At 45.4% G+C, this 25829-nt stretch overlaps 1 protein-coding gene across 2 annotated transcripts in view; it reads right to left on the bottom strand.

Moving 5' to 3' along the window:
• TTYH3 (tweety family member 3) overlaps window positions 1–25829 on the bottom strand; it is a 162778-nt gene that overhangs the window by 45115 nt on the left and 91834 nt on the right. For both annotated transcript variants that reach the window (XR_004536473.1, XM_033914512.1), the window contains exons 3-7: window positions 23508–23619; window positions 18731–18951; window positions 14415–14510; window positions 11053–11125; window positions 10864–10939 (exon numbers count right to left, since the gene is read on the bottom strand). Coding sequence is in view for 1 of the 2 variants with exons in the window: in XM_033914512.1 (XP_033770403.1) it covers window positions 10864–10939; window positions 11053–11125; window positions 14415–14510; window positions 18731–18951; window positions 23508–23619 (578 nt within the window). In the remaining variant the exon portion in view is untranslated. The remainder of the gene's footprint in view (window positions 1–10863; window positions 10940–11052; window positions 11126–14414; window positions 14511–18730; window positions 18952–23507; window positions 23620–25829) is intronic.

Genomic DNA, 25829 nt, shown 5'->3' with positions numbered 1-25829 from the left:
CTGGGCTAGATGATGGACCACTGGTCTGACCCAGTATGGCAACTCTTATGTTCTCATGAGCCAGGCATAGGGCAATCAAGGCATTGTGACATCACTGATGAGTTTGTCTCTTAGGCATTGGTGGAATGAGGCATTATGACATCACAATCTCAGCTCTGGAATGTTGCTACTATTTGGGTTTCTGCTATGTACTTGAGTCCTGGATTGGCCACTGTTGGAAACAGGATACTAGATGTTAAATGGGCTAGATGGACCATTGGTCTGACCCAGTATGGCTATTCTTATGTTTTTAAAAAGTTGAGAGAGTAAATGGGAACCACATAAGCCAGATTGGAGATGCCAAGAACGACGGTGCTGCTGACTGGAACGACTTTGATAGTCTCTCATGCAACTTACAGATGAGTCAAGCGCCAAATAAAGCATTTTCTCTTCCTTGCCAGTTATCAGCTTTCTTCTAATTAAAGCCCAGCTTTGCCTCTGAATTTTAATCAGTCTCATGTTTTTCACAATTGAGAGAGGCTCCCTAAGGAGCAGCCAAATTCACGAACAGAGAAAGGCAGCGAGCTTGTTACCAGCTCACATCCAAGGCCACGCGTTTGTGGTCTTCAGTAGTTTCCCAAAAACTTCAACTTGTGAGCCAGAACCATCACCGGAAAAAGCAATTGTCACATGGAAAAGGGAGTCCCTGTCCAATGACAGAACCTCAGGTTCATACTCATATCCATATCTATAGGACCCCTGAGGAAGACCTTTTCGATCGAAACACGGACCTTGTTGGGTCCTCTCCAATCACCAAAGTTGTGGATAAACTATTATTTTTTTAAGCTTGAATACACTTTTGAATCCTAATAAAGCCCGTATCAGTTCAACATCGGACTCCACAATTCCTTTTGTTTTGTTCAGGTTTAGACCCATTTGACTAAAATGAAAGATACTCCCCAAAGTTGCTTGCTCTCTCTTTCTGTCCAATCAAGGGCAGTGAAATATCTTTTGCTTGGGAGGGCTTAACAAACCAAAAACTCTCCCAGGCTGCTGATGCTGTGTGGAACCAAAATTTCACAGGGTCACGGCCCCTGTGGTTCGCTCCATTCTGCCGCCTAAGAGTCCATTTCTTCCCTAATACACATTCTCCCCCAGTTCCATCCCTGCCAGTCACCCATCAGTCTCCATCATCATATCCCCAATGTCAGCAATCCCAAACTGGATTTTTTTCACATCCTGTTAAGCCTTCCTCACATTCCCTGAAGCAGGGGTGGGCAACCTGTGGCTCACAGGCCGGATGCATTCTGCAGGCCTAATAAAGATAATATAACATAAAATTTTATTTGTACACTGCAATACACCGTGAGTTAAAGAGAGTTACATTGGCTCCCAACTGAGGCGAGAGTGATGTTTAAGCTCGGATGTTTATGTTATAAGGCGGTGCATGGTATGGCTCCTGGGTATTTAGTTGACCACTTCAATTTTTCTAGTTTTCAGCGTTCCCCACGTATATCAACAATGTTTGAGTTGCCACCAGTTGAAGGATGTCATTACAAAAGATTTGACAATAAATTGTTTCATATCAAGCAGCTACCCAGGACTCCATTCTCTGGGGACTATTTTTGGCTTCCACTTCATACATGAATTTTAGAAAACAATTAAGATCTTATTTGTACGAGTACGATAGATTTTTATAATTCACTGACAGATGTCCAGTTTTTCTTAATCGACTGTCAACCACAAGGATCCATATGGTTTTGCGGTATACAAGTGTTTTTTTATTATGTTATGTGACGTTCGATACAGCTAACAATAATTAAGTAGAAGACTGTACATGAGAGTTGAGGGTACAAGAAAATTAGGAGCATGACAAGGTCGACGTCAAATTCGATCATGGTAAGGCAATACGACAGGAAACACTCAATTAAGTGAACGGCTTTCGATAACTGCTTCAATCAGAGATACAGAGACCCAGAAGCAGGTGGTGAGGGAGGAGGTAATAGTTACCAGTAGGGTTACCAGATGTCATTTTGAGGACACGTCCGGGGATCCGTCTGGGTTTTGAAAAGCTTCTATCAAATTGCCGTCAGGCAGGAGGGCACGTGCGTGACATCACCACATGCCCTCCTGCCCGACAAGAGCGGTGGGCAGGGCTGAGGCGGGGCTAGGGGGGGTCTGGATTTTCCATAGGGTTTTCAAAGGGCACCTTCAAGAGGCTTTTCCCTTTCTAAATCAGCTTGAGTCTGGAAGGGCAAAGTACCCACAGACCTGCTGCATGATCCCAAAAGTGCCTCTAAAGGACCTTTCAGATCAACGTGCTCCAACCAGTTTAAAGCTGCATCAACCCTCACTTACTTAAGTATTTAGATCAATGCTGTCTTGTTAAAATGTTTATTTTATTTTTATTTTTCCTCTAACTCTACTTTTCACTTCTCTATTACCCTCCAGGTACTTTAGTTAGATTGTGAGCCTTCGGGACAGTAAGGGAATTTTTCAAGTACCTTTCTTATTTCTAATCTTAATGTATATTTTCTGTAAACCGCTTAGAACCTAACGGATGTAGCGGTATATAAGAAATAAATTACATTACATTACTTACAGGGCCGCAAGAACCTGAACTATTACTGGCTAAAAGAGCACGACCACTGATACATTTATTTGTACTGGAACTATTGGGAAAATAGTTATAATGTTTGCCAGCTGCGACATACATTACATTCAAATGAAGCAGCTCTACAGTGCAAGGGGCAAGGGAAGAAGGCGGCTCACTTATGTCCTTAATTTGAATTGATGCCAGTGGAAAATCAACTTGTTTTAAATCGCAATTAATTTAAGTTATGAGAAACACTTTAAATGCTGTACTGGGACTGATGACGAATTATACCACCTTGAGTTCCCTAATTCCGGTGGCGATCTGAACTCCCCTATAGTATTGTGCGCAGTCTATGCTGTTTGCCCATTTTTGTATATGTACAATTCATATGAAAAATTATTTCTTAGTAAATGTTTTATTTTGGGGAAGAAATGTATCTTGTGTTGCTGGCTGTCTTCTGAACCACCTTCCTTCTGGTACTGGAGGAATCGCCTCCATGAACTTATGGGTTGGGAGGCCCGTTTGGCTCGTTCTTCCCGACGCCGGAGCAGAGACTTTGTGCACACTTGGACTCCATATTTGAACATTTTGCCTCCTGAGAGTCGTAGCCGGGTCTTGAATAGCCTCCACCTCTGAAACTGTACTTCTAGATATCTCTGCTGTTCCATGCTTACGAGTTTTCTGTATCTGTGGGGGGATGGGGAGGGGTGGGTGGGGGGTAGGGTTTTCTTTGTCGGGGGGTGGGTGTATGATGGGTCCGGGGAGGACATAAGAGTCCAGTCCTCCGCGGGTGTTTGATGAAAATGCATACCATGGTTATTATTGCTGTTGTACTTCCTGTTGCTTAATAAAATAGATTTAAACATAAATAAGAAAAGAAAACCAGTTTAGCGCACTGATATTTCAGACTGAAACATACATGCATTCCCTTACATAGCATCAATCACTAACCATACTCTTATCCCACTCTCCTCCTGAGACACGTTTTGCCACGGTTTGTTACCTCCAAGTGCCCCCCACGGACATATCTCGGTCTGCAAACAGGGGAAGGAGGGACAGTGCCACTGGGTCGCCCTGAGCGTGCCTTTTTCAACTTGTAACATATGGTATATGCTTAAAGCTCAAGAGCACGCGATAATTGCAAGCACATTTCGGCAAGAATGCACAGGCAAAGGGCCTGATTTTCTTTGGTTTTCAATTTTAAATGACTTTATTCCGCTCCTCCTCATTAGCCCATGTCTGGAAAACATTACACATTCATTACCCTCATAAGAACATAAGAATTGCCGCTGCTGGGTCAGACCAGTGGTCCATCGTGTCCAGCAATCCGCTAACACGGCGGCCCTCTGGTCAAAGACCAGCCCTACCAGCGTACTTTCTTGTTCAGCAGGAACTTTGTCTAACTTTGTCTTGAATCCCTGGAGGGTGTGTTCCCCTATGACAGACTCTGGAAGAGCGTTCCAGTTTTCTACCACTCTCTGGGTGAAGAAGAACTTCCTTACGTTTGTACGGAATCTATCCGCTTTTAACTTTAGAGAGTTCTCTCTTGTTCTCCCTACCTTGGAGAGGGTGAACAACCTGTCCTTATCTACTAAGTCCCTTCAGTACCTTGAATGTTTCGATCATGTCCCCTCTCAATCTCCTCTGTTCGAGGGAGAAGAGGCCCAGTTTTCTCTAATCTCTCACTGTACGGCAACTCCTCCAACCCCTTAGCCATCTTAGTCGCTCTTCTCTGGACTCTTTCAAGTAGTGCCGGGTCCTTCTTCATGTACAGCGACCAGTGCTGGACGCAGTACTCCAGGGTAGAGTGCACCATGGCCCAGTACTGTGGCTCATGCACTCCATATTAGCACAGAGCCAGTGAAAAACTCCATATTTATCAAGTGTGGGGGATGGACAAATAAGCAAACCCTAGACTTGCGACTTGGGTCAGGGTTCTTTACACATCCTCGCGATGTCTAGATACAGCCACCCAGTTCTTCCGTTCCAGCAGCCGACACATTGTTTGTAAATTCCCAAGCTTGCTGCCTCTTGCTTCCACCAGCTGATCTTTTCTCTTCCTCCATTACAAGATAGCAGGACATCCTTAGACAGACACTGGTGCGCTAGCGTTTTTAGTGCACGCACCGCATTAGCATAGCGTGTGCTAGCTGAAAAACTACCGCCTGCTCAAGAGGAGGCGGTAGCGGCTAGCGTGCGCTATTCCGTGCGTTAAGGTCCCAACGCACCTTTGTAAAAGGAGCCCCGAGTCATTAAATGGCACTTAACCAAAAACATGATTTTATGTGATGATCTTAAGGTGGCCAAACAGGTTGAAAAGGTGACAGCGAAAGCTAGAAGGATGCTAGGTTGCATAGGGAGAGGTATGGCCAGTAGGAAAAAGGAGGTAATGATGCCCCTGTATAAGACTTTGGTGAGACCTCATTTAGAATCTGGTGTACAATTCTGGAGGCCACACCTTCAAAAAGATATAAAAAGGATGGAATCGGTCCAGAGGAAGGCTACTAAAATGGTGTGGTGGTCTTCGTCATAAGGAGTATGGGGATCTCAATATGTATACTTTGGAGGAAAGGCGGGAGAGGGAGATATGATAGAGACGTTTAAATACCTACGTAATGTAAATGCGTATGAGTCGAGTCTCTTTCATTTGAAAGGAAACTCTGCAATGAGGGGGCATAGGATGAAGTTAAGAGGTGATAGGCTCTGGAGTCATAGAAGGAAATATTTTTCTACAGAAAGGGTGGTAGATGCATTGAACAGTCTCCTGGAGAAGGTGGTGGAGACAGAGACTGTGTCTGATTTCAAGAGGGTCTGGGATAGGCACGTGGGATCTCTCGGAAAGAGAAAGAGATAATAGTTACTGCGGATGGGCAGACTAGATGGGCCATTTGGCCTTTATCTGCCATCATGTTACTATGTTTCTATAACCATAAAGTTCTATGACATCACAATGCAGGTGTTAAGAGTCTTAGCCTATAAGAAGAGGAGATGCAAATGTTAAGAGCCTTAGCCAATAGGGAGAGGAGGAGATAGTGGATGCTCTAGATGGGCCATTTGGCCTTTATCTGCTATCATGTTTCTATGGGACACAGACCATGGCCAACTATACACAATAATTTTATCTTCTTTTCCAATAAAGCACTGAAATTACAAACAGCTCTTTACTCTCCTTGCTACTCAATCCACACCCCGGTTTGGCGAGGGGTGACTTGGATTTGCACAGTTCACTTGCAGGTACACTTAAGTAGATGGCAACTGTTATCACAAGTCAATTAGGTATCTATGTGATAAGAATAGCCTACAGGGTCAAAGCAATGGTCCATCTAGCCAGTATCCTTTTAGGTCAGTGGTCTCCAACTCAAACCCTTCGCAGGGCCACATTTTGGATTTGTAGGTACTTGGAGGGCCTCAGAAAAAAATAGTTAATGTATTATTATAGAAATGACAATTTTACAGGAGGTAACATTCTTTATAGTTTATAAATCTTTCCTTTTGGCTAAGTCTTTATAATAATATTGTCATTTATAGCTAAAGAAAACCAATGGCTGATACCGTGAGCTATCATCGGTCCCGTTTCCTGATAAATAGGGAATGGCAAATTATTAGAAAACATATAGTTTTACAATGAATTAATAAAAGTAAATAAATATGCACGAATCAGAGGTATAGAGAATATAAACGGGACCGATGATAGCTCACGGTATCAGCCATTGTTTTTGAAAAATATCTCAGATCCATGGCTGTGAGCACTTGAGACCCCTGTTAATCTCTAATTATCCTGTGAGAGTGCAAGAAAAATTTGTGCGACAGTGCTTTTGTTTAAGTGGAGAGTGAGATTCACAAGTTTTATTAAGTGGTAATTTATAGCTAAAGAGACATATGATCAAGAAACTGTTTTATTTTACTTTTGTGATTATGATAAACGTTCCAAGGGCCTCAAAATAGTACCTGGCGGGGCCGCGTGTTTGAGACCACTGTTCTAGGGGTTGACTGAGTTTGTCAACGTATTATATTGCTACTGTATTTTTTGGTTGGGAACTTCACTCAGCTTATGGTGATGAAAAAGAAACATTAAACTTCCAGCACAGGGTGTGTTCAGGAGAAAACATGCACCATAAAGGCCCATAGGCTGTAGCCTAAGGACCCCCAAATGATTGTCAGCTTCCCCGCTTCACTGCTTTCACAGCAGATGAACCCGAGCCTGGCTGGTGCCGAGAGTCACAGCGACTTTGAGAAGCGCCTCCATCATGACACTGCACACTTTGCTCTTCCTCATGAAACATCTTTGCAGTGACGATTAGTAGAATCACAGAAAAGACTGCAAAGTAGAAAATGACATGGGGACAAATTTGTCCCCGTCCCCACAAGAACTCAATTTCCCTGACCTGTCCCCACAAGTTTTGTTGCTGTCCCTGTCCCATTTCTGTAAGCTCTGACTTAACTGTACAATCCTTGGGCACATGATTTTAAAGAGTTTGAGGTTTGTGCAGATGAGGACGGAGTTTAGGCATTGGTGGAATGAGGCATTATCCAGTGTTCCCGCTAAGCTGCGCTGGGGTGCGCTGGCGCACAAAATATTACCTCGCAGCGCACAAGTTTCTCGTCACAGCGCACACAGTGTAGAGCACAGTTCTTCAACCGCCGGTCCGCAAACAAAATCTTGCCGGTCCGCGAAGGATTCGGTCCCCGCCGCAACGAAAGGCCGGCGTCAGCTGACTTGCAACTTCCTGTTGCAGTCGCTGTGCCGGGACTCCTGCCTTCCACCGCGTTTGCCTCCTGCCTTGTCTCCGCACCTCCAGACCAGCAGCGGCAGCTGTGTATGCTTTTAACTTCGGCACAGAGCTGCCCCTAATCAATAGTTTAGCGCGGTTTCATAAGGCAGCCTCAGGGCCTTTGCTAGGCCGGCCCACATCGCATCATCGAAGCGGGCCGGCTATCAAAGGCCCCGAGGCTGCCTCATGAAACCGCGCTAAACTATTGATTAGGGGCAGCTCTGTGCCGAAGTTAAAAGCATACAGAGCTGCCGCTGCTGGTCTGAACTCTTGGGCCGCTGAAGGAGGGCAAAAAGCAGCTGTCCTGGAGGTTTCCCTTCCTCTCGCCTTTACAGGTTCCTTTTTTCCACCTTTTTTTTTTTCCTTCAAACGGCAACGGGCCCCAGCATCGACATCAATCAAGTAAGTTCCACTGTCAATCAAGCGGTTCTGCTCGGCCAAAGCTTCCCCTGTGACATGAGCCACCCTCAGGGGAAAGAAAGTGACCCACAAAGGTGAGGGGAAGGGGGGCAGATGATGGAAGTTGGGGGGGGGGAGAGAGAGAGAGAGAGAGAAGGGGCAGATGATGGAATGGAGGAGATGAGAGAGAAAGAGAAGGGGACAGATGATGGAAGTGAGAAGAAGGGAGAGAGAGCAGAAGGCAGATGGATGTCAGTTGAGAAGGGAGAGCAGATGCTGAATGGAAGTGGGGAAAGAACACATACTGGATGGAAGGAGGAGATAAATAAAGGGGGAAGAAAATAGTAAGATAATGGAGGGGTGAGGGAAAGGGGTGACAAGCTGTGTGTAGACACAGTGAAAAGAGGGAAACGGGACTAAATAGTAAGAAAGAATTTAATTTAGATGGAGGCAGAAAATAGAGAAGGAAGACCAGAGAAGAAAAGGGAAGAGAGAGCAGAGAATGATCAGATCTGAGTGGAGGAAATGAGAAGAGAGATATGCTAAAAACCACAGGGGGGAGGGAAGGATAGAGATGCCAGACCATGAGGGGAACAGAAGGAAGATGATGGATGCTAGACCAAATTGGGGGGTGGGGGGGGGCAGGAGGAGAGATGGCAGGGAAAGACAGACAGTGAATGGAAGGGGCAGATGCTGGACTGAAGAGACAGAGAAGGTTATCATGCTGCTGTACCGGGCCATGGTACGCCCTCACCTGGAGTACTGCGTCCAGCACTGGTACTTTAAGAAGGACACGGTACTACTCGAAAGGATCCAGAGAAGAGCAACTAAAATGGTTAAGGGGCTGGAGGAGTTGCCGTACAGCGAAAGATTAGAGAAACTGGGCCTCTTCTCCCTTGAGCAGAGGAGATTGAGAGGGGACATGATAGAAACATTCAAGGTACTGAAGGGAATAGACTTAGTAGCTAAGGCAGGGAGAACGAGAGGGCACTCTCTAAAGTTGAAAGGGGATAGATTCCATACAAACGTAAGGAAGTTCTGTGGTAGAAAGCAACATATTTATTTGGCTCATAACTTGCTGGCGCCCGATATTTTTAGCTCACAGTGAAAAAAGTTTGCTCACAACACCCGCCCGCTTAGAGGGAACACTGATTATGACATCACAATCTGAGCTCTAGAATGTTGCTACTTAGGATTTTAAAGTGTTTGAGGTTTGTGCAGATGAGGACGGAGCTTAACCATTGGTGGAATGAGGCATTATGACATCACAATCTGAGCTCTAGAATGTTGCAACTTATGGTTTTAAAGTGTTTGAGGCTTGTGCAGATGAGGACGGAGCTTAGGCATTGGTGGAATGAGGCATTGTGACATCACAATCTGAGCTCTAGAATGTTGCTACTTAGGATTTTAAAGTGTTTGAGGTTTGTGCAGATGAGGACGGAGCTTAGGCATTGGTGGAATGAGGCATTGTGACATCACAATCTGAGCTCTAGAATGTTGCTACTTAGGATTTTAAAGTGTTTGAGGTTTGTGCAGATGAGGACGGAGCTTAGGCATTGGTGGAATGAGGCATTGTGACATCACAATCTGAGCTCTAGAATGTTGCTACTTAGGATTTTAAAGTGTTTGAGGTTTGTGCAGATGAGGACAGAGCTTGCAGAAATGGGGCAGGGACAGGAAAAGAACTCGCTGGGACGGGAGGGAAAATGAGTTCCCACTGGTACGGAGAAAATTTGGCCCCATGTCATCCTCTACAGCAAAGTTTTTCTGCTCATTTCCTGTGGTTGATATGGCTTCCCATTGGTCTACATCTGTAGGATGCATAGACAAACATGGAAATAACTTCTCACCTTTAACAGTAACCAATGTATTATGGTGTATTATAAATGGCCTGGATAATGAACTTTGGAGAGTGAAATGCTGCCAGGGCCAGATTTATGTACAGAGCAGATAAGATAAATTCATGTAAAACCGTGGGAGAACGGAATAGAAAACTGAATGAATGAATGAATAAACAAGCTACAGTTTAGGCCTCACATTACAGGGGGACTCACTTCATAAAAAAATGACAAATATGCATTTGAGAAAATAATGAAAATTACAATATAAATTAATTATTGTTTTTATGATCCAATGAAAAGTACATAATAAAATCAAAGGCCAGGAGTCTCCTTAGGTAACAGTGTCCCTGGTTCATCTTTATTATCCTGCAGTGGACAGTGCTACCTAATCAGGTCCCTGGCCCTGTGGCATAGAAAGGGGAAGGCCCGGGGGGGGGATGGCAGAACACCCCAGGTGCTGTCTTGGGGTTGGCGCTGGTACTTCTCCTCCCCACCCCAACCTGCCCCTCGCGCCGGCCTCGGCTCCCTTCCGACGCCACTTCCTGGTCATAGGACCAGGATGTGATGTCAGAAGGGAGCTGAAGCTGGCGAGAGCAGCAGGCGGAAGATGCCGCTCGCACCGGAGAATACCTCAAGAGGTACGTGGAGGCGGAGGGAGGCGCTCAAGCGGTGAGGAGCACTGAATGGCGGGGAAGAGCAGTGGGGCACCACCCTCCCTAGCTAAGCCACTGCAAAGGCTCAGCATTAATTAAAAATATTTTTTAAATCCCCTTACAGAGAGGTAGGAGTTAGTTCAGTGTATCTCAAATTGTGTGCCTCCTGAGATTTCAGGTGTGCCGCGGTACACTGGGGAGTAGGAGAAGCGCCGTCGCCAGCTGACTGCCTACATGACGTGCCTCTCGTGGAGAGAGGCACTTCCTGTAGGCAATCTGTGAGCGCCAGCACCTATCCTTCTCTCTGGCCCTCTTCCCGTCTGGCACCTCCCCCCACCAGCATCTCAGGGCCCGCCTGGAGGGCCGTCACACACACGCGGGCATCGACAGGATGATGTCACCCATGCACGTGATGTCATCGCGGCGATATCCGCACTCATCCAAGTGCCTCAAGCCACGGCCACTACCTTTTAGTGTGCCATGGCTTGAGAAAGTTTGCGGGACACTGAGTTAATCCATTACAAAAGCTACTACCTTCATTTTGGGGGGGGAGGGGAAAAAAAGGACAGATAAACTGGGGTAATGTGCTGCAGCGCAGAAGGTATCCAAAATGCAGCCCTGACCTGTACTCAGCAGACCACGGTCCTCTACCACTTTGGCGACAAACACGTCGGGATTCACGCAGAAATCACTGGAGCCCTGGAGGAGCAGAAGAAAAGTCCCCGGTAAATCCAGGAGCCTAAAGATGTCCCTGGTTGACAGTCCACTCAGCTCAAGGATAAGCTAAAAGAAACATAGCTGGAACTACTTACCACAGCGAAAGCCAGCTCCAGGCCCAGCGATGCCCAGCTGATGATAAGGGCCAGTACCCCCAGGATGCACACCCTACGGGACAAGGAAAAGATTGCTCTGAGGTCAACATTCAATGATCACAAAGTGCCCCAATTAAGGAACCTACGTTGTAGGCTGAAAATAGATGCCTAGCAAACTTTAAAATTCAACACAGACCCTTGTATCCTAAAAAGGGCACCCAAAATAATTAGTTAATAGGCTCCAATGATTTAATTACTGGAGCAAACAAGCACTTAATAAACACTGATTAGGCTACACACTATTCTATAACAATGGGTGCCAAAAATTGGATTGCATGCAACTCAAAAGGGGGCAAGTTCGTGGAAGGGTAAGGGGAATTCACTAAAGATGGGCGCAAAGTAGCGGAATAGCATGGATCCACACCCAATTTGAGCGTCAAGATTTACACCCAAAGTTGACTGCTGAATTGAAAGTTGAACAATGAATTCAGCACCAAATTCGGCACTCAACACTATTCTAGAAAGAGTGCTCATCCCCAAATGCCCAACTTCATTCCTCTCACTGGGCCCCGCCTGTTTGTAAGCACCTACATTTAGGAGCCTAGTCTAAATAGGGTCTCAGCCTAGATAGGGTTATCAGACGTCTGGATTTACCCGGACATGTCCGGGCGTCCGGACGTCTATTCAAAACTCTTTTGCAGATCGATGGATGGATCGATGCGATGACATTCCAACTTTTTTTTGACGCCAAACAATAAGTGAATAAAAAACTGTATCCAAAAATATCTCGATGGGCTGACTGAACTTCAATCCAGCCACAAAATCCGAGACATGGCGTTTCGGCAACAACAATGCCCATTTCCAAGAGTTTTTAATCAAAAGCCATGACATCCATAGACTTATAGTCAAAGCAAACTACTTTTTAAAATTTCAAAGGACATGATGTCAACAAGTTCAAAAACTCTCTAAACTCTAGGTCGGGACCTTATTTTGCTTGATATATTTTAGTGCACTGTTGACGCTGATAATGAGTGATAATTGAGCTCATAATTGGGAAAAAATGGATTGGGTGGTAGGCGCCTAACTCAGGAGGTGCCTATGAATTTCAGGTAGGCGCGTAGGCCAAGGAGCCCACCAGAAAGTGGGCCTGGTTAAGGGCGGGTCTGTTTTGCATGTAGGCGTTAAAGTTGATTTATCTATTTAGTTTTATAGCCCGTCCTGCTCAGGAGCCCAGAACGGGCTACAAGATCCGTCCACAGAAGTCTTCAGGATCAATAACACACATGCTAAAGAGAACTTAAGAAAAGTATCAGAGCAAACATGCTAAATAGTGAATCTAAGCACACACAAGCTATATAGCAGTGGTCTCAAACTCGCGGCCCGGGGACCACATGCGGCCTGCCAGGTACTATTTTGCGGCCCGCAGTCTGTATTAGTGCTGTCTGTACTAGTGCTGCCCACTCTTTGCAGCGTCCTCCGGCTTCCCCCTGGCCTCCCGCTCTTACCTTCAGATAATTACCGCAACCTGCAGAGAGATTCGTCGGTGCTGCAGCGATCCCTGCAGACTGCCGTCGTTCTCAGCGGCATGTTCCCTCTGCCGCAATCCTGACCCTGAAGTCAGAAGAGAGGCAGGACCGCGGCAGAGGGAATGTGCTGCGGAGGCCAATGGCAGCTTGCAAGGAACGTTACAGCACCGGCAATCTTCTCTGCAGGCTGCGGTAATTAGCTGAAACTAAGACTGGGAGGCCAGGGGGGGAAGCTGGAGGACTCTGCAAAGAAGGGAGGAACATGCAGGCCTTTGGGGGGGAATATTTATAAATTATAAAGAGTTTTACCTCATGCAAAATTGTCATTTCTTTAATAAGAAATTAACTATTTTTTCTGCAGCCCTCCAAGTACCTACAAATTCAAAATGTGGCCCTGCAAAGGGTTTGAATTTGAGACCACTGCTATATAGGATCTAAGAATGGTATCAGCATGGCTGCGGTAGATAAGAGAACAAGTACCAGTTGACATAAAGAGTCAGGTGCTCTGTGTTACAGGTGCACCATGTTTTGGTCAGTTAAAGTTTGAGACCAGAACCGTGCTGGTTCTTGAACGGTAGTGTCTTCACTGCCTTCCAGAAGGGCAGTAGATTGTCAATTGCCCTGATGACAGGGGGGGGGGGGGGGAGTTGGTTCCATAGTTTAGGCGTGCTGTAGGAGCATGATCACTTCCGGGTCATTTCCAGGTGGAGGCGATTTTCAAGAGGCTTACATAGCCTGAGTTTAAGTAGGGATCGGAGAGGTTGCCGAGGTTGGTAGATTGGAAGCTTCCTCGTTATGTAGTCGGGGGTCATGCCATGGAGGGGATTGGAGAGGTTGCCAAGGGTGGTAGATTGGAAGCTTCCTCGTTATGTAGTCGGGGGTCATGCCATGGAGGGGATTGGAGAGGTTGCCGAGGGTGGTAGATTGGAAGCTTCCTCGTTATGTAGTCGGGGGTCATGCCATGGAGGGGGGATTGGAGAGGTTGCTGAAGGTGGTAGATAGGAAAATTCCTTGTTATGTAGTCGGGGGTCATGCCATGGAGGGGGGATTGGAGAGGTTGCTGAAGGTGGTAGATTGGAAACTTCCTCACTATGTAGACGGAGGTCTTGCCATGGAGGCGTTTAAAAGCTAACATTGGTTGTCTGAAGATGATGCGCAGGTGTATTGGAGGCTAATGGTTCTGGTTCAGTGAAGGGGAGATGTGGTCAAAAGGGCCATTAGCACCGTGAGACACCTAACATAAGCACCGGTATTTAGGCCAAGAAAAACCCGGCATAAATAGAAGCACCTAAAGTGTTGACTCCTAAGTCCAAATTAGACGTTGCTAGGGGCAATTCTATAAAATGGAATTTTTGGCGACTCTGCCGCGGATGGAGTCGAAAAAAAAAAAATGGCGCCCAAGTTATGACTGACCGGAGTTATGGGCCGCTTTCCTTGATGCCTACATTTTAGGTGCCATTTATAGACTGAGGGCCTATGTGCCCCTATATAACAGCCCTCGCAGCACACAATCCTGTCCACTAAAGGCGCAAAAATCTGTGTGCATGCACTCTATACATCCACTACGACTCCACCTCAGCCTCCCTCAAACTAGCTCCTGAGAATGGAGCACACAGAGCACAGAACAGAATAAACTAATTTGCAGCCTTTCTTTTGTTGTTGTTTTTTTTTGTTTTTTTTATACCCTTGTATCCCTGTGTGCAATTTTGCACGTGGAAAACGTTTAATGAAAAATGACCCCCTAAGTAACTGATGGAAACCGCCGCAAATTCTCTGTGAGTGATGGCGAGAACAGAGAGACAGACTAACAGGGCCCCAGTTTATGTCAGAACTTACCCTACGAGAATGGCCTTAGAGTTCCGGATAAGGCCGAACAGCACCAGCAGACAGATGAGGACGTGGAAAAGGAGCAGGCCCAGATACCCCAGCCACCTGCGGACCCAACCAGAAACCACAGCAGTCAGAAAATAAGTTAGCTGGCGGCAGATAAAGACCTGAATGATCCATCCAATAGTCACACTCATTATGCATTCATGGTTAAATTGCCTTTCCTTGAATTCAAGAGGGCCTGGGATAGGCACGTGGGATCTCTCAGAGAGAGAAAGAGATAATGGTTACTGCGGATGGGCAGCTCTATGACCTCACAATGCAGGTGCACAGAGCCTTAGCCTATAGGAAGAGGAGATGCAAATGTTAAGAACCTTAGCCAATAGGGAGAGGATGAGATAATGGTTATTGCAGATGGACAGACTAGATGGGCCATTTGGCCTTTATCTGCCGTCATGTTTCTATGTTTCTAATATTTCTGGGCAATAGACCATAGAAGTCCAACCGGTACTCTCTTTAGGTTCCCACTGCTGGAAATGCCACTGAAGCCCACTCTAGCCTATCCTAACCATCCTGTCGCTGGAGCTCTCCCCAGGTCGTCCTAAACCAAATCACCATATATGGGGCAAAGGCCGTGCCCAATAATTGCAGCACAATCCCTAAGGCAAGGGTTCTTAACCAGGGGTGCCCACACCCCCCCAAGGGGGCACAAGAAGAGATCAAATGGAGTGTGGAGAAGAGTATTGGAACCTGAGGCAATTTATTGAAACTCTCAAGATAAAGTGAAGGCCGTTAGGATGGATATTGCTAGTATAATTTATACTGCTGTGATTTTAGCAACACATTAGCGGCTAATGGTTAGTGACACGTGTAGCTGTCAGTAGTCATTAGTGGATATAAGGTTTAGGAAGGGAGTGTGAGGGATTCATTGTTCAGTTAAAGGGGTGTGGGGCGGGGAGGGCAATTGCCTAACGGTTGGGCTGGACCTGCCACAAATTTGGAAATGTACCTTATCTATCAATTCCTTTATGCAAAAGTTCTTACATCACCCTTTACTGGCCTCCCCTCCTCTCAATTCAATTAATTAATTCATATTTCAACATGTGATCTCAAAAAATTAAACCAACTTGAAATTTTTCAACCATTCATAGCAAAACCTTTTAAAAATATTTTGTTATCAATTAGCTAGCTAGGGCAGGGGTAGGCAATTCCGGTCCTCGAGAGCCGGAGCCAGGTCAGGTTTTCAGGATCTCCACCATTGAATATGTACGAGATGGATTTGCATGCACTGCCTCCTTGAGATGCAAATCCATCTCATGCGTATTTATTGTGGATATCCTGAAAACCTGACCTGGCTCCGGCTCTCGAGGACCGGAATTGCCTACCCCTGAGCTAGGGGAAGTATTTGCTCAGGAAATTGCGACTCGGCTTCAGTAAAGGTCCTTAATTGCAGGGTCTACAAGCAGAGAAACATGAGCAGAAGCGAAGAGGTAGAAACCACGGTCAGCATCGACTTCTAACACTCTGTACCTGGGTTTTTTTTTTATTTTTTAAATTTTATTTATTCAATTTTCACACCAATTCACAAGAATAAATCTTGTTCCATGCAACACAGAGAAAGAAACCATTTTTTTACCGATTAAACAAAAACTTGTCAAAATACAGAAGTATAGCTTTAGCCCTTTCTTAGGCCACAATATGGGGGGGGGGGGAGTGATAATCAGTTAATAATGGAGATAATTTAAAGTAATAAGTTCAAAGGACAAGGCTTAGTGTAAAGACGGTTACCATCTAATTAATAATCCATTCCTTAATCAATCCTTAATGATCTTTTTGACTTTTAGAAACTCCCTCAAATGGTCTGGAGAGAGGAAAGTATACTTAATTCCCAAATACCTCACCAAACATTTACAGGGATATGCTAAAAGAAACGTAGCCCCCCAATTTAAGAGGAAAGGAAATCTTTTCTTCGTTCTTGAGTAACTTTTGAAACGTCTGGATACATCCAAGTCCGTTGTTCTCCAAATAGTTTTTGAGAGTTCTTAAAGTATAACCTTAAAATCATATTTAAATGTTGCTCAAAAACAAAAGATATTAGAAAAGTAACTCTTTCAGTCTCTACATTCAAAGTTTGTTCCAAAAGAGAGGTAACATTCCCAAAGTCAATCTGTTTCTCTCCATCTCATTTTGAGGCATCTTTTTATTTGGAAGATAATAAATCTTATTTACTGTACCTGGGTATTTAATGCCGGGCTTTACCCAGACACCAACACTGAATATTCGGTGTCAGGTCAAAAGAGCGCCGGGACAAAGGCGCGCACAGACAACTGAGCGCAACGTGGAGGCACGTGCCGAAGAAAATGACTGTTTTAAAGGGCTCCGATGGGGGGTGTGGGGGGGGAACCCCCCCACTTTACTTTATACAGATCGCGCCGCGTTGTGGGGTTGTAACCCCCCACATTTTACTGAAAACTTCACTTTTTCCCTAAAAAACAGGGAAACAGTTAAGTTTCCAGTATAATGAGGGCGGTTACAACCCCCCAAACCCCCCACAACGCCGCCGCGATCTGTATTAAGTAAAGTGTGGGGGGGTCCCCAACAAAACCCCCCGTCGGAGCCCCTAAAAACAATCTTTTTCTTTGGCGCGTGCTTCCGTCTTGCGCTCAGTTATCGGCGTGCGCCTTTGTCTTCGGCGGTTTTGTCTATGAACCGAATATTCAGGTACAAGGTAAGTATTTTGCTGTCCTAACTTATCTAGACGGGGCTGGGGCTGTATAATGGCTGCGCCCAGATGACCGATGAAAAAGCACAAGTGACCTGATTCTATAAAAGGCTAAGGTTACCATATTTAAAATCCCGGACACAAGGCCCCGCCCCCGTTCTGTCTCAAACCCCTCCCCCCATTCCACCCCTCAGACCCCGCCCCTACACCACCTTGTCTCTTTCCTGCCGGGTCTGGAGGGCTTCCGAGCATAGGCGGATGCGTACGACATCATCAGCTTATGCTCAGAGGCCCTCCAGACGCGGCGGGGCTTTCCAAAACCCGGACAAACTGCCGAGTTTGGAAAGTTCATCCGGGTGCCCGGACACGTCCTCTAAAAAGAGGACGGGTCTGGGTTTTCCCGGACGTTTGGTAACCCTATGAGAGGCGCCGCTAAGCGCGGTTGTAAATCAACTGTTAAGGCATCGCTTATAGAATCACGCCTACCAGCGCCCAAGTAGGCACCAGTAATATAGGCCATGGTTTTCCTGGCCTACTTCACCAACGACTAACACAAGTGCCTACCAGAAACTAAGTTATACCTCGCCAATTTCTGCCCCTAACCATACCTACTTTTTGGATACACATGGGTAGGCATCGCATGGAGTTTCATGTGGAACTCTTAATTGGTAATTTATATCTTTTTTTTGTTGGCTTAAAAACGGTATGATTATTTATCATTCCAATTAAGCCAATTAAAAAATCTGGAATCCGTGCACAATTCAGCTAGGAACCTGCGATCTAGCTGCTCCTTACTGAATCTGGCCCAAAGGGCCTCAATGAACATGGACCCTCTCAGTGTCGTAGCTTGCACCCAGATGACTGCCCGCTCCACCCCCAAACAGCCTAGCTTTAGCCGAATAATGCTGCCGAAACTATTGGCTGGCTGCGGTGAGTGGGATCCAGGAAGGAGCCGTTTCTGCTGGAAAAATGCCGCTGAATATTGATCCCAAAGCTTTAAAAGCCATTCCATCCCCCAGGACCGTTCATTATCTGTGGTTAACCCGTCTTAGATTAGCCAGAGTATATTTACATATGCTACGTGAAGCCTTATTAAACCAAAGAGACTGTGCAAAGGAAAGAAAAAAAAAAAAAAAAAGCATGTTTGTTTACTGCGTGAAATTCCGTTCTTTAGAACGACAAGGCCCGGCAGGACTCAATTTGTAGCACAGATATTTACGGTAGATACAAATGTCAATGGCACTGAAGCCGGAGGACTCGAAGACATTCAAGAGGCAGAAATATTGAACTGACTTTGCAAGACGCACAGAAATAGCAGTTGAGGCTGCTATAAATCTAATCAGGAGCTTTTACGATTGTGAGCAAGACAAGTTTAGGCTTGTCAGGCCATAACTCCAAAATGCTAACTTCAGATTTGGCCAGGCCAAAGAGCTGCAACTATCACAATAAAACGTTGACGAAAGCAAGAATGAAAAACCAAGAGCCTCTTTTACGAAGCCCTTTTGAGTCTCTAGTAATCTGCTCTGACCTGGAAGCAGCAAATGACAAGACATCTCTTACCTAATCCACGTAACTGTACCCAGATGCAGAACATCGTACCTACCTGTACCAATCGTACAGATCAACCCAGGCTGCCAAGTCTTCCAACGAGAGCTGTTCGTTCTTCCAGAAGGGGATCCCCGAGGCCTGCCGAAGCAGATCGCCAGAGAGCCTCTGCAGTTTCTGGACCACGTGAACATAATCTGTCCGCTTCGTGTACAGCTCTTCCAGGACGAGGGCATTCGATTCTACCGTCTGGTTCAGGACCTCTGTGGTATCTTGTACCTGTGGGCAAATGATGTGTGAACGAGAGAGAAGGAGGCGTTAGGCAAAATCCTTGCGTAACATTTTCTAAGGCCTAGTCCTTCCTCGCCACCAACTTCCCTTTTCCTCTCTAACCTCTCCCCCGACTTAAGTGGATAGCACTTCCCTCTTCCCCTCTCTACTCCTTCCCTCTCAAAGTGTCATCAAACATCTTTTCTTTCCCCCCCCCCAGGTGACTAACCTCTGATATCCCCTTCACTAACCCCACCCCCACGTCCAGCATCTTCCTTCTCCTTCTGCCCCCACCCTCCTTTATGTCCTGCCAGGTAAGCTAGCTCGGCCGGAAGCTTGGAAAAGACAGAATGCTGCGTGAACCCTGCAAGCAAGGGCTTACACTCAAGTACTCCCATGACCATCTACTTCCAACAGGAAGTTTATCTTGGAGGAAGGTGAACATTGCTACATAGAAACATGATGGCAGATAAAGGCCAAATGGCCCATCCAGTCGGCCCATCTGCAGCATCCACTATCTCATCTTCACCCTAAGAGATCCCACGTGCTTATCCTAGGCTTTTTTGAATTCAGACACAGTCTCTGTCTCCACCACCTCTTCTGAGAGACTGTTCCACGCATTTACCATCCTTTCTGTAAAAAACTATTTCCTTAGATGACTCCTGAGCCTCTCACCTCTTAACTTCATCCTATGTCCTCTCGCTCTGGAGTTTCCTTTCAAATGAAAGAGACGTACCTCATGCGCATTTATGCCTCGTAGGTATTTAAAGGTCTCTATCATATCTCCCCCTCTCCTACCTTTCCTCCACAGTATACATATTAAGATCTTGGAGTTTGTCCCCATATGCCTTATGATAAAGACCACCAACCATTTTAGTAGCCTTCCTCTGGACCGACTCCATCCTTTTTATATCTTTTTGAAGGTGCGCCCTCCAGAATTGTGCACAATATTCTAAATGAGGTCTCTCTAGAATCTTATACAGGGGCATCAATACCTCCTTTTCCCTACTGGCCATTCCTCTTCCTACGCACCCTAGCATCCTTCTAGCTTTTCACGTCACCTTTTCAACCTGTTTGGCCACCTTAAGATGATCACATACAATCCCACCCAAGTCCCGCTCTTCCGTCATGCACATAAGTTCTTCACCCGCTAAACTGTACCTTTCCCATGGGTTTTTGCAGCCCAAATGCATAACCTTGCATTTCTTAGCATGAAATTATAGCTGTGTTTTTAGGGCCTGTACAGCACTCAATGTTATTTAAGCTTTAGGTCAGGACAGAACAGCCCAAAAAGATGTAGCAGGTGATGGCAGGCTCTTTCAGATGCTGGAGCACTGCTGCTGTCCCCAAAATAAGTCACCCTAGGCCAACGCCTAGTCTGTCTAATGGCTGGGCCAGCCCTGCCTTAAATTACTTGCGCCGTAGACATGGAGGGAAAAAAAAAAAAGGAAGAATACAAAGAAAAGTCTACAGCTCAGACCCTGGGGAAAACAGAACCTGCTACTCTCGTGTATATGCAGGGTAGGGCCATGCATCCAGAATTGTTTGTGTTTCAGATATGGTATCCCTAAGCATGTTGCTTATCTTACTGAAAGGCCATGCAATAAAGCAGGTGTCCAACAATGCTACTCTTCCCGTGTCCTGTCTTTGATGTGTCCTTCTCTCAAGGTTCACGCTTGCCTACAATAATGGGTATTGTAGAGATCTGGTATAAACCTTATCTGCTAGCAAGCAGCTAAGCAAAGCTGTGCTCCAGAGGGAACCTTTCCAGCTCACTCACTCAGAGCTTCTCACTACTGCCAGGGTCGAGTGCGTGGAGCTCTGGTGGCTCTACAGGTCCTGGAAAATACAGAATTCACTGCAGGTTGAAATAGTTTATATTAAATCACAATAAGGTGTGTGGGTTGTCTTTTTTTTATTTTTTTTATAAGGGAATGATGTGAATCGGCTCTTGCGATCAATACAAGTTCCCTCCTTTTTGGAGCTCACGCTTTGAGGTGCCACAAGACATTAACAGGAGCTGCATGTACAGGGATGCCAAGCTAGCCAGTTCCAGGCTGGAGAGTTTGTGGTCAGTCCTGGTTTTGAACTTACATCTCAAAGCAGTGTGGGATCTGTAGTGCCTGATCCCTGCCCATTGAACTCAGTGATGCAAGTCCCATAATGCACCAGGATGGGGGTGGTCAGAAATCCAGGAACGTACTACAATTTCTAGCCTGGAACTGGGTAACTTGGCATATAGAGTTACCATATGGCTCCAGAAAAAGGAGGACGGATTGAGACATCCAGGATTTACTTCCAGTGAAAGCAATGGAAGTAAAACCCAAATGTCTCAATCCGTCCTCCTTTTTCTGGAGCCGTATGGTAACCCTATATTTCCAAAACCTGCTAGTAATCTTTTGCCATGAAGAGTCTAACAGGGGTGTCAAAGTCCCTCCTCGAGGGCCGGAATCCAGTCGGGTTTTCTGGATTTCCCCAATGAATATGCATTGAAAGCAGTGCATGCAAATAGATCTCATGCATATTCATTGGGGAAATCCTGAAAACCCGACTGGATTCTGGCCCTCGAGGACCGACTTTGACACCTGTGGTCTAGAATAACATGATAATATAAGGTGTTTTTTTTTTTTCTTTTTTTTAAAATGGCAGCACTATTTAAGGAAATTAATCCAAATAGGAAACCTGCTTCCACACCTGCAAAACCAGATGCCTAAGGCTGGATTATCACATCATCCCTTGAAATGTTAAGAGCAAAGGCCTAGATTCACCAAACTCACCGGTCTGGATTGTTGTTGGGCGATTGATTCTTGGCCGAGTTTGGCCGAGCGACCGATTCACAACAGATTCTACATGCAAATCATCGGATCGGATCGCTGTAGAGCGATCTAGACGCACGCGCAGACAATCCTTGTTGGTTGTAGGTGCAATTTGCGCATGGGCTTGCTCTTCGCACAAGCGAGCTCAAAATAAAGGGGTGGCTGCAGTTTACTTGCTGGCCCTACGAGTGGACATTTTAAAATGAATGATTAGCCAGATTATGGAACAGAACACGCTTTAAACCCGCGGGTTAAAATCGCAGGTTAAAACCACGGGATCACACTGCACTTTTTACAGAATATATAAAAAGGGAATTCGTATGCATATATATATATATATATATATATATATATATAAAAACTAGTCTTATAGCCCGTTACATTAACGGGTGCTAGAATATGTGTGTGTGTGTCTGTCTTTATTTTTTTCTCTCTCTCCTTAGCCGCTTTCTGCATTTCTATCTGTTTTTGGTTTGTTTTTTTTTCCTTGGCTGTCCACTACCACCCCTTGCCTGCTCCCCCTGTCCATTCTCCCTTCCTTTTACCTCCCCTGTGTCCTCCACCACCCCATCACTGACCACCTTATCCAACAGAAGCCCTTCTCCCTTTGTTTTACCTCCCCCTGCTCCCCCTGTCCAGCAGTAGGCCTGTCTTTATTTTTCTGCCCCCCCCCCTGTTCATCAGCACCTCTTCCCCTGTCCATCAACCCCTTTTCTGCCCTCCATTTCCGTGTGTTGCAGCATTTCCCTCCCACCCCACTTCCCTGTGCAGTATTTGCCTCCCCCCCCATATATTGCTTCTTAACTCCATGCCCTACTTAAGTGTTTTCCGGGTTTGGCTGCCGCGGCCTGCAGCCACCGACAGTCGCCGCAGCCGACATTTGACTCAGGCCGCCGCGGCCGACATCCGACTCGGGCCGCCGCACCGCAGGAGAAGCAGTGCCCAACTTAAAACCCGTAAGGGCAGTCGAAATCCGGCTCGGGGGGGGGGGAGGAAGAGAGAAAGCAGAGAGGCGGCGACCGCTGCGTCTTTGAAGAGGGAGCAGGACAGATCGTAAGCCGCGCATGCGCACTTCCTATATGTCGCTACAGCTCACGGAAAACCGGCGCACACATAGGAAGTGCGCATGTGCGGCCTAGCGTTTTATTATATTAGATATTTTACAGTTTTATTTTGATGGTTGTTTTATATGGAGTTGTAACTTCGATACTGAGATATCAGGGCGGAAGAGAACAAGAGAGTCGGCAAGGACATAAGAGACTGGTCCTCAGAAGTCGCTTCATTTCGGATCGGCAAACCCAATCGGTGTTTGTTCTTCTGCTTAGTGAAATTGATGGCTTCCTACTTTTGCATGCCATTTCCCCTCATTTGCGTGGGCGGATCGGATCAGGACGGAGATTGATCGCACAGCAGTTTAGTGAATTTGGTCGGGAAAGATCGCAAAACCATCGGTACAGGATCGGTAAGTTTAGTGAATCTAGGCCAAAGTCCCATCTTTTTCTGAAATAATTTGCATACAGATGGAAGAGGGGCTTGAAATGGAAACTACTTTCTATGTCTGGCCCAAGTCGATACAAAAAAATAAAAATAAAAAATTGCACAAGTTATCCCTGTTAGAGGGACAGGGAGGTTACAGACGAGACAGACGCAAGCAAACAAACATGCAGAAAGCACAAAACAAATTCCCAGAATTTTTGCTTTTTTTACCCCCCCCCCCCAGCAGGATGGAGAGTATCGCCTTATTCTCACCCGGGTTTGGATTCCAGCCACTGTGCGGTTGGCATGCCTTAGCGAGTATGTGAGCCGGTGGATGCCATCACTGGTCTCTCCGTTTCCATAGAAACCCACAGCAATTCCAGCACTGTTGGGAGAGAGAGCAAGAAAGAACCAAATTAATCAGCTTTTCTACACTGTTTACACAGGGTGGGCTCCAGGCCCCTGCTGGGTACTCTGGAATGGCGCATGGCCTCCAGAACCCAGAGGAATGTACAGGCCAGAAATGGCGAGGGAATTCTGGACTTGTTGGACTTTCACACTTAAAAGCGGGGTGAACTGAGTCTGTAAGGAAAAGGTCCCAGTTTCACTCATTGTTTCACGTCGGGGTTTAGCCACTCCACTCAAAAATGAAAATTTCAAGCTTACTCAAAGAATCCTAAATGTCCAAACATAAGGTTCATAGACAACCCCGCGAAAGACAAAGGTGCGCGCCGACAACTGAGCGCAAGACGGAGGTGCGCGCCGAAGAAAATTACAGTTTTTAGGGGCTCCGACGGGGGGGTTTTGTTGGGGAGCCCCCCCCCAGTTTACTTAATAGAGATCGCGCTGGTGTTGTGGGGGGTTTGGGGGGTTGTAACCCTCCACATTTTACTGTAAACTTAACTTTTTCCCTAAAAACAGGGAAAAAGTGAAGTTTTCAGTAAAATGTGGGGGGTTACAACCCCCCAAACCCCCCCACAACGCGGCGCGATCTCTATTAAATAAAGTGGGGGGTCCCCCCCCACACCCCCCCGTCGGAGCCCTAAAAACAGTAATTTTCTGCGGCACGCATCTCCGCGCTGCGCTCAATTGTCTGCGCGCGCCTTTGTCCCGGCACGCTTTTGATCTGTTACCAAACATAAAGAGAGCAAAAATTTGTGTTTAGTTAACTTTCCAAGGACTCATTTATTATTACCTGAAATCCTTCTTAGGAAATATTTCAAGGAAATCCTTGGTCTGGCTAACGCAGATTTATTGCCTATATCGACATGTTACTATGTTCCACAAAAGAAAAAAATTACTTCTAAACAAGGTACAGAACAACTTGTTCCCACAGAATTTGATCTTACCGGTTTTTTAGAAGATTCGCGAGATACTATTTTGACTAGGGCAACTTTACTAGTAAAATATCTAAATGAATCCGACAAAAGACTGATTTTGAAAACTTATTTTTTCAAAATAAAAAATTCTGTGGGGACAACGTTCTAGTTTTTCCGGACGAAGCCAAGACAACACAGTTTAAAAGGAAGGCATTTCTGACATTAAAAAACCTCGAGTCTTGGCAATTGAAGCATCCTTCTATTTAAAATTCCCGTGCAAATGTTTATTAAGATATCAAGACAAAGATTATATTTTTTGGGATCCTCTACAATTAGAGCAGTTTTTACTAATTCAAGAAACCCATAAATCTTCATAAATTTAAATTGATAATTACTGTCTTAGGAGTTAATTAAGAATACCAGTATGAATTGAGAACTTTTGATTTCATGGAATATAATTTACTTGGATTATATTACTATAAATCTCTTAATTATGAATGTAATTTTCTTTAATTTAAAATAGTAATCTCTCTTGATGTGGGCTTGATGGAAAATGTTGGTTGTTTTTACTACAGATGTAGTTTATTTTCCTTTTTTTTTTTTTCTTTCGTATTGGAAATTCCATTCTTATACTTTGTGTAATGTATAATTTTTAAAATTATAATTTAAAAAAACAAAAAGAGAGAGAGCAAACTAATACAACATTTTTCAATCACGCAGACCTCATACACCCTGTACACTTCTCACACAGTTTTCGTGCCCATCGCTGGGGTGGTGTATTCATAAGTGTGTATAACAACATTACAAAAAACAAAAGGAATTGACCCCGAAATATCCACAAAGAAGAAAATCCAGAGAAAACCAAAAAAAACTCTGTGGAGTGACGATGTTCCTAAATGGGCTTTATTTGAAAGTGTCAAAGTTCCAAAGGTACACATTTGTTTCCCACGTATTCACCTTTATAGGACCCCTGAAGAAGACTTTTTGTCGAAACGTGGACCGTGTTGGGTCATGTATCCCTAGCGGACTAGGTCCTTTAAGGCTCTTATGTGGATGATTTATTTTTATGTGGATGGAATAAAGTCCATTTAGGAACATCGTCACTCCACAGAGTTTTTATTTTTTTGTTATAACAACATTACATCACATTTCTAGACTGCAAAACCTTGCGGTTCACAAAAAAAGAAGACTGGACACTCCCAGTGAACTACAAAGTAGACATCAATCAATTCAATTCTCTGAAAATTTTACAAGCAAGACTTGGTTTCAGTAACTT

This window comes from Geotrypetes seraphini, chromosome 11 (genome assembly GCF_902459505.1).
Source record: "Geotrypetes seraphini chromosome 11, aGeoSer1.1, whole genome shotgun sequence".
NCBI classification, from domain to species: domain Eukaryota; kingdom Metazoa; phylum Chordata; class Amphibia; order Gymnophiona; family Dermophiidae; genus Geotrypetes; species Geotrypetes seraphini.
This window is presented reverse-complemented; position numbering and strand designations above follow the sequence as displayed.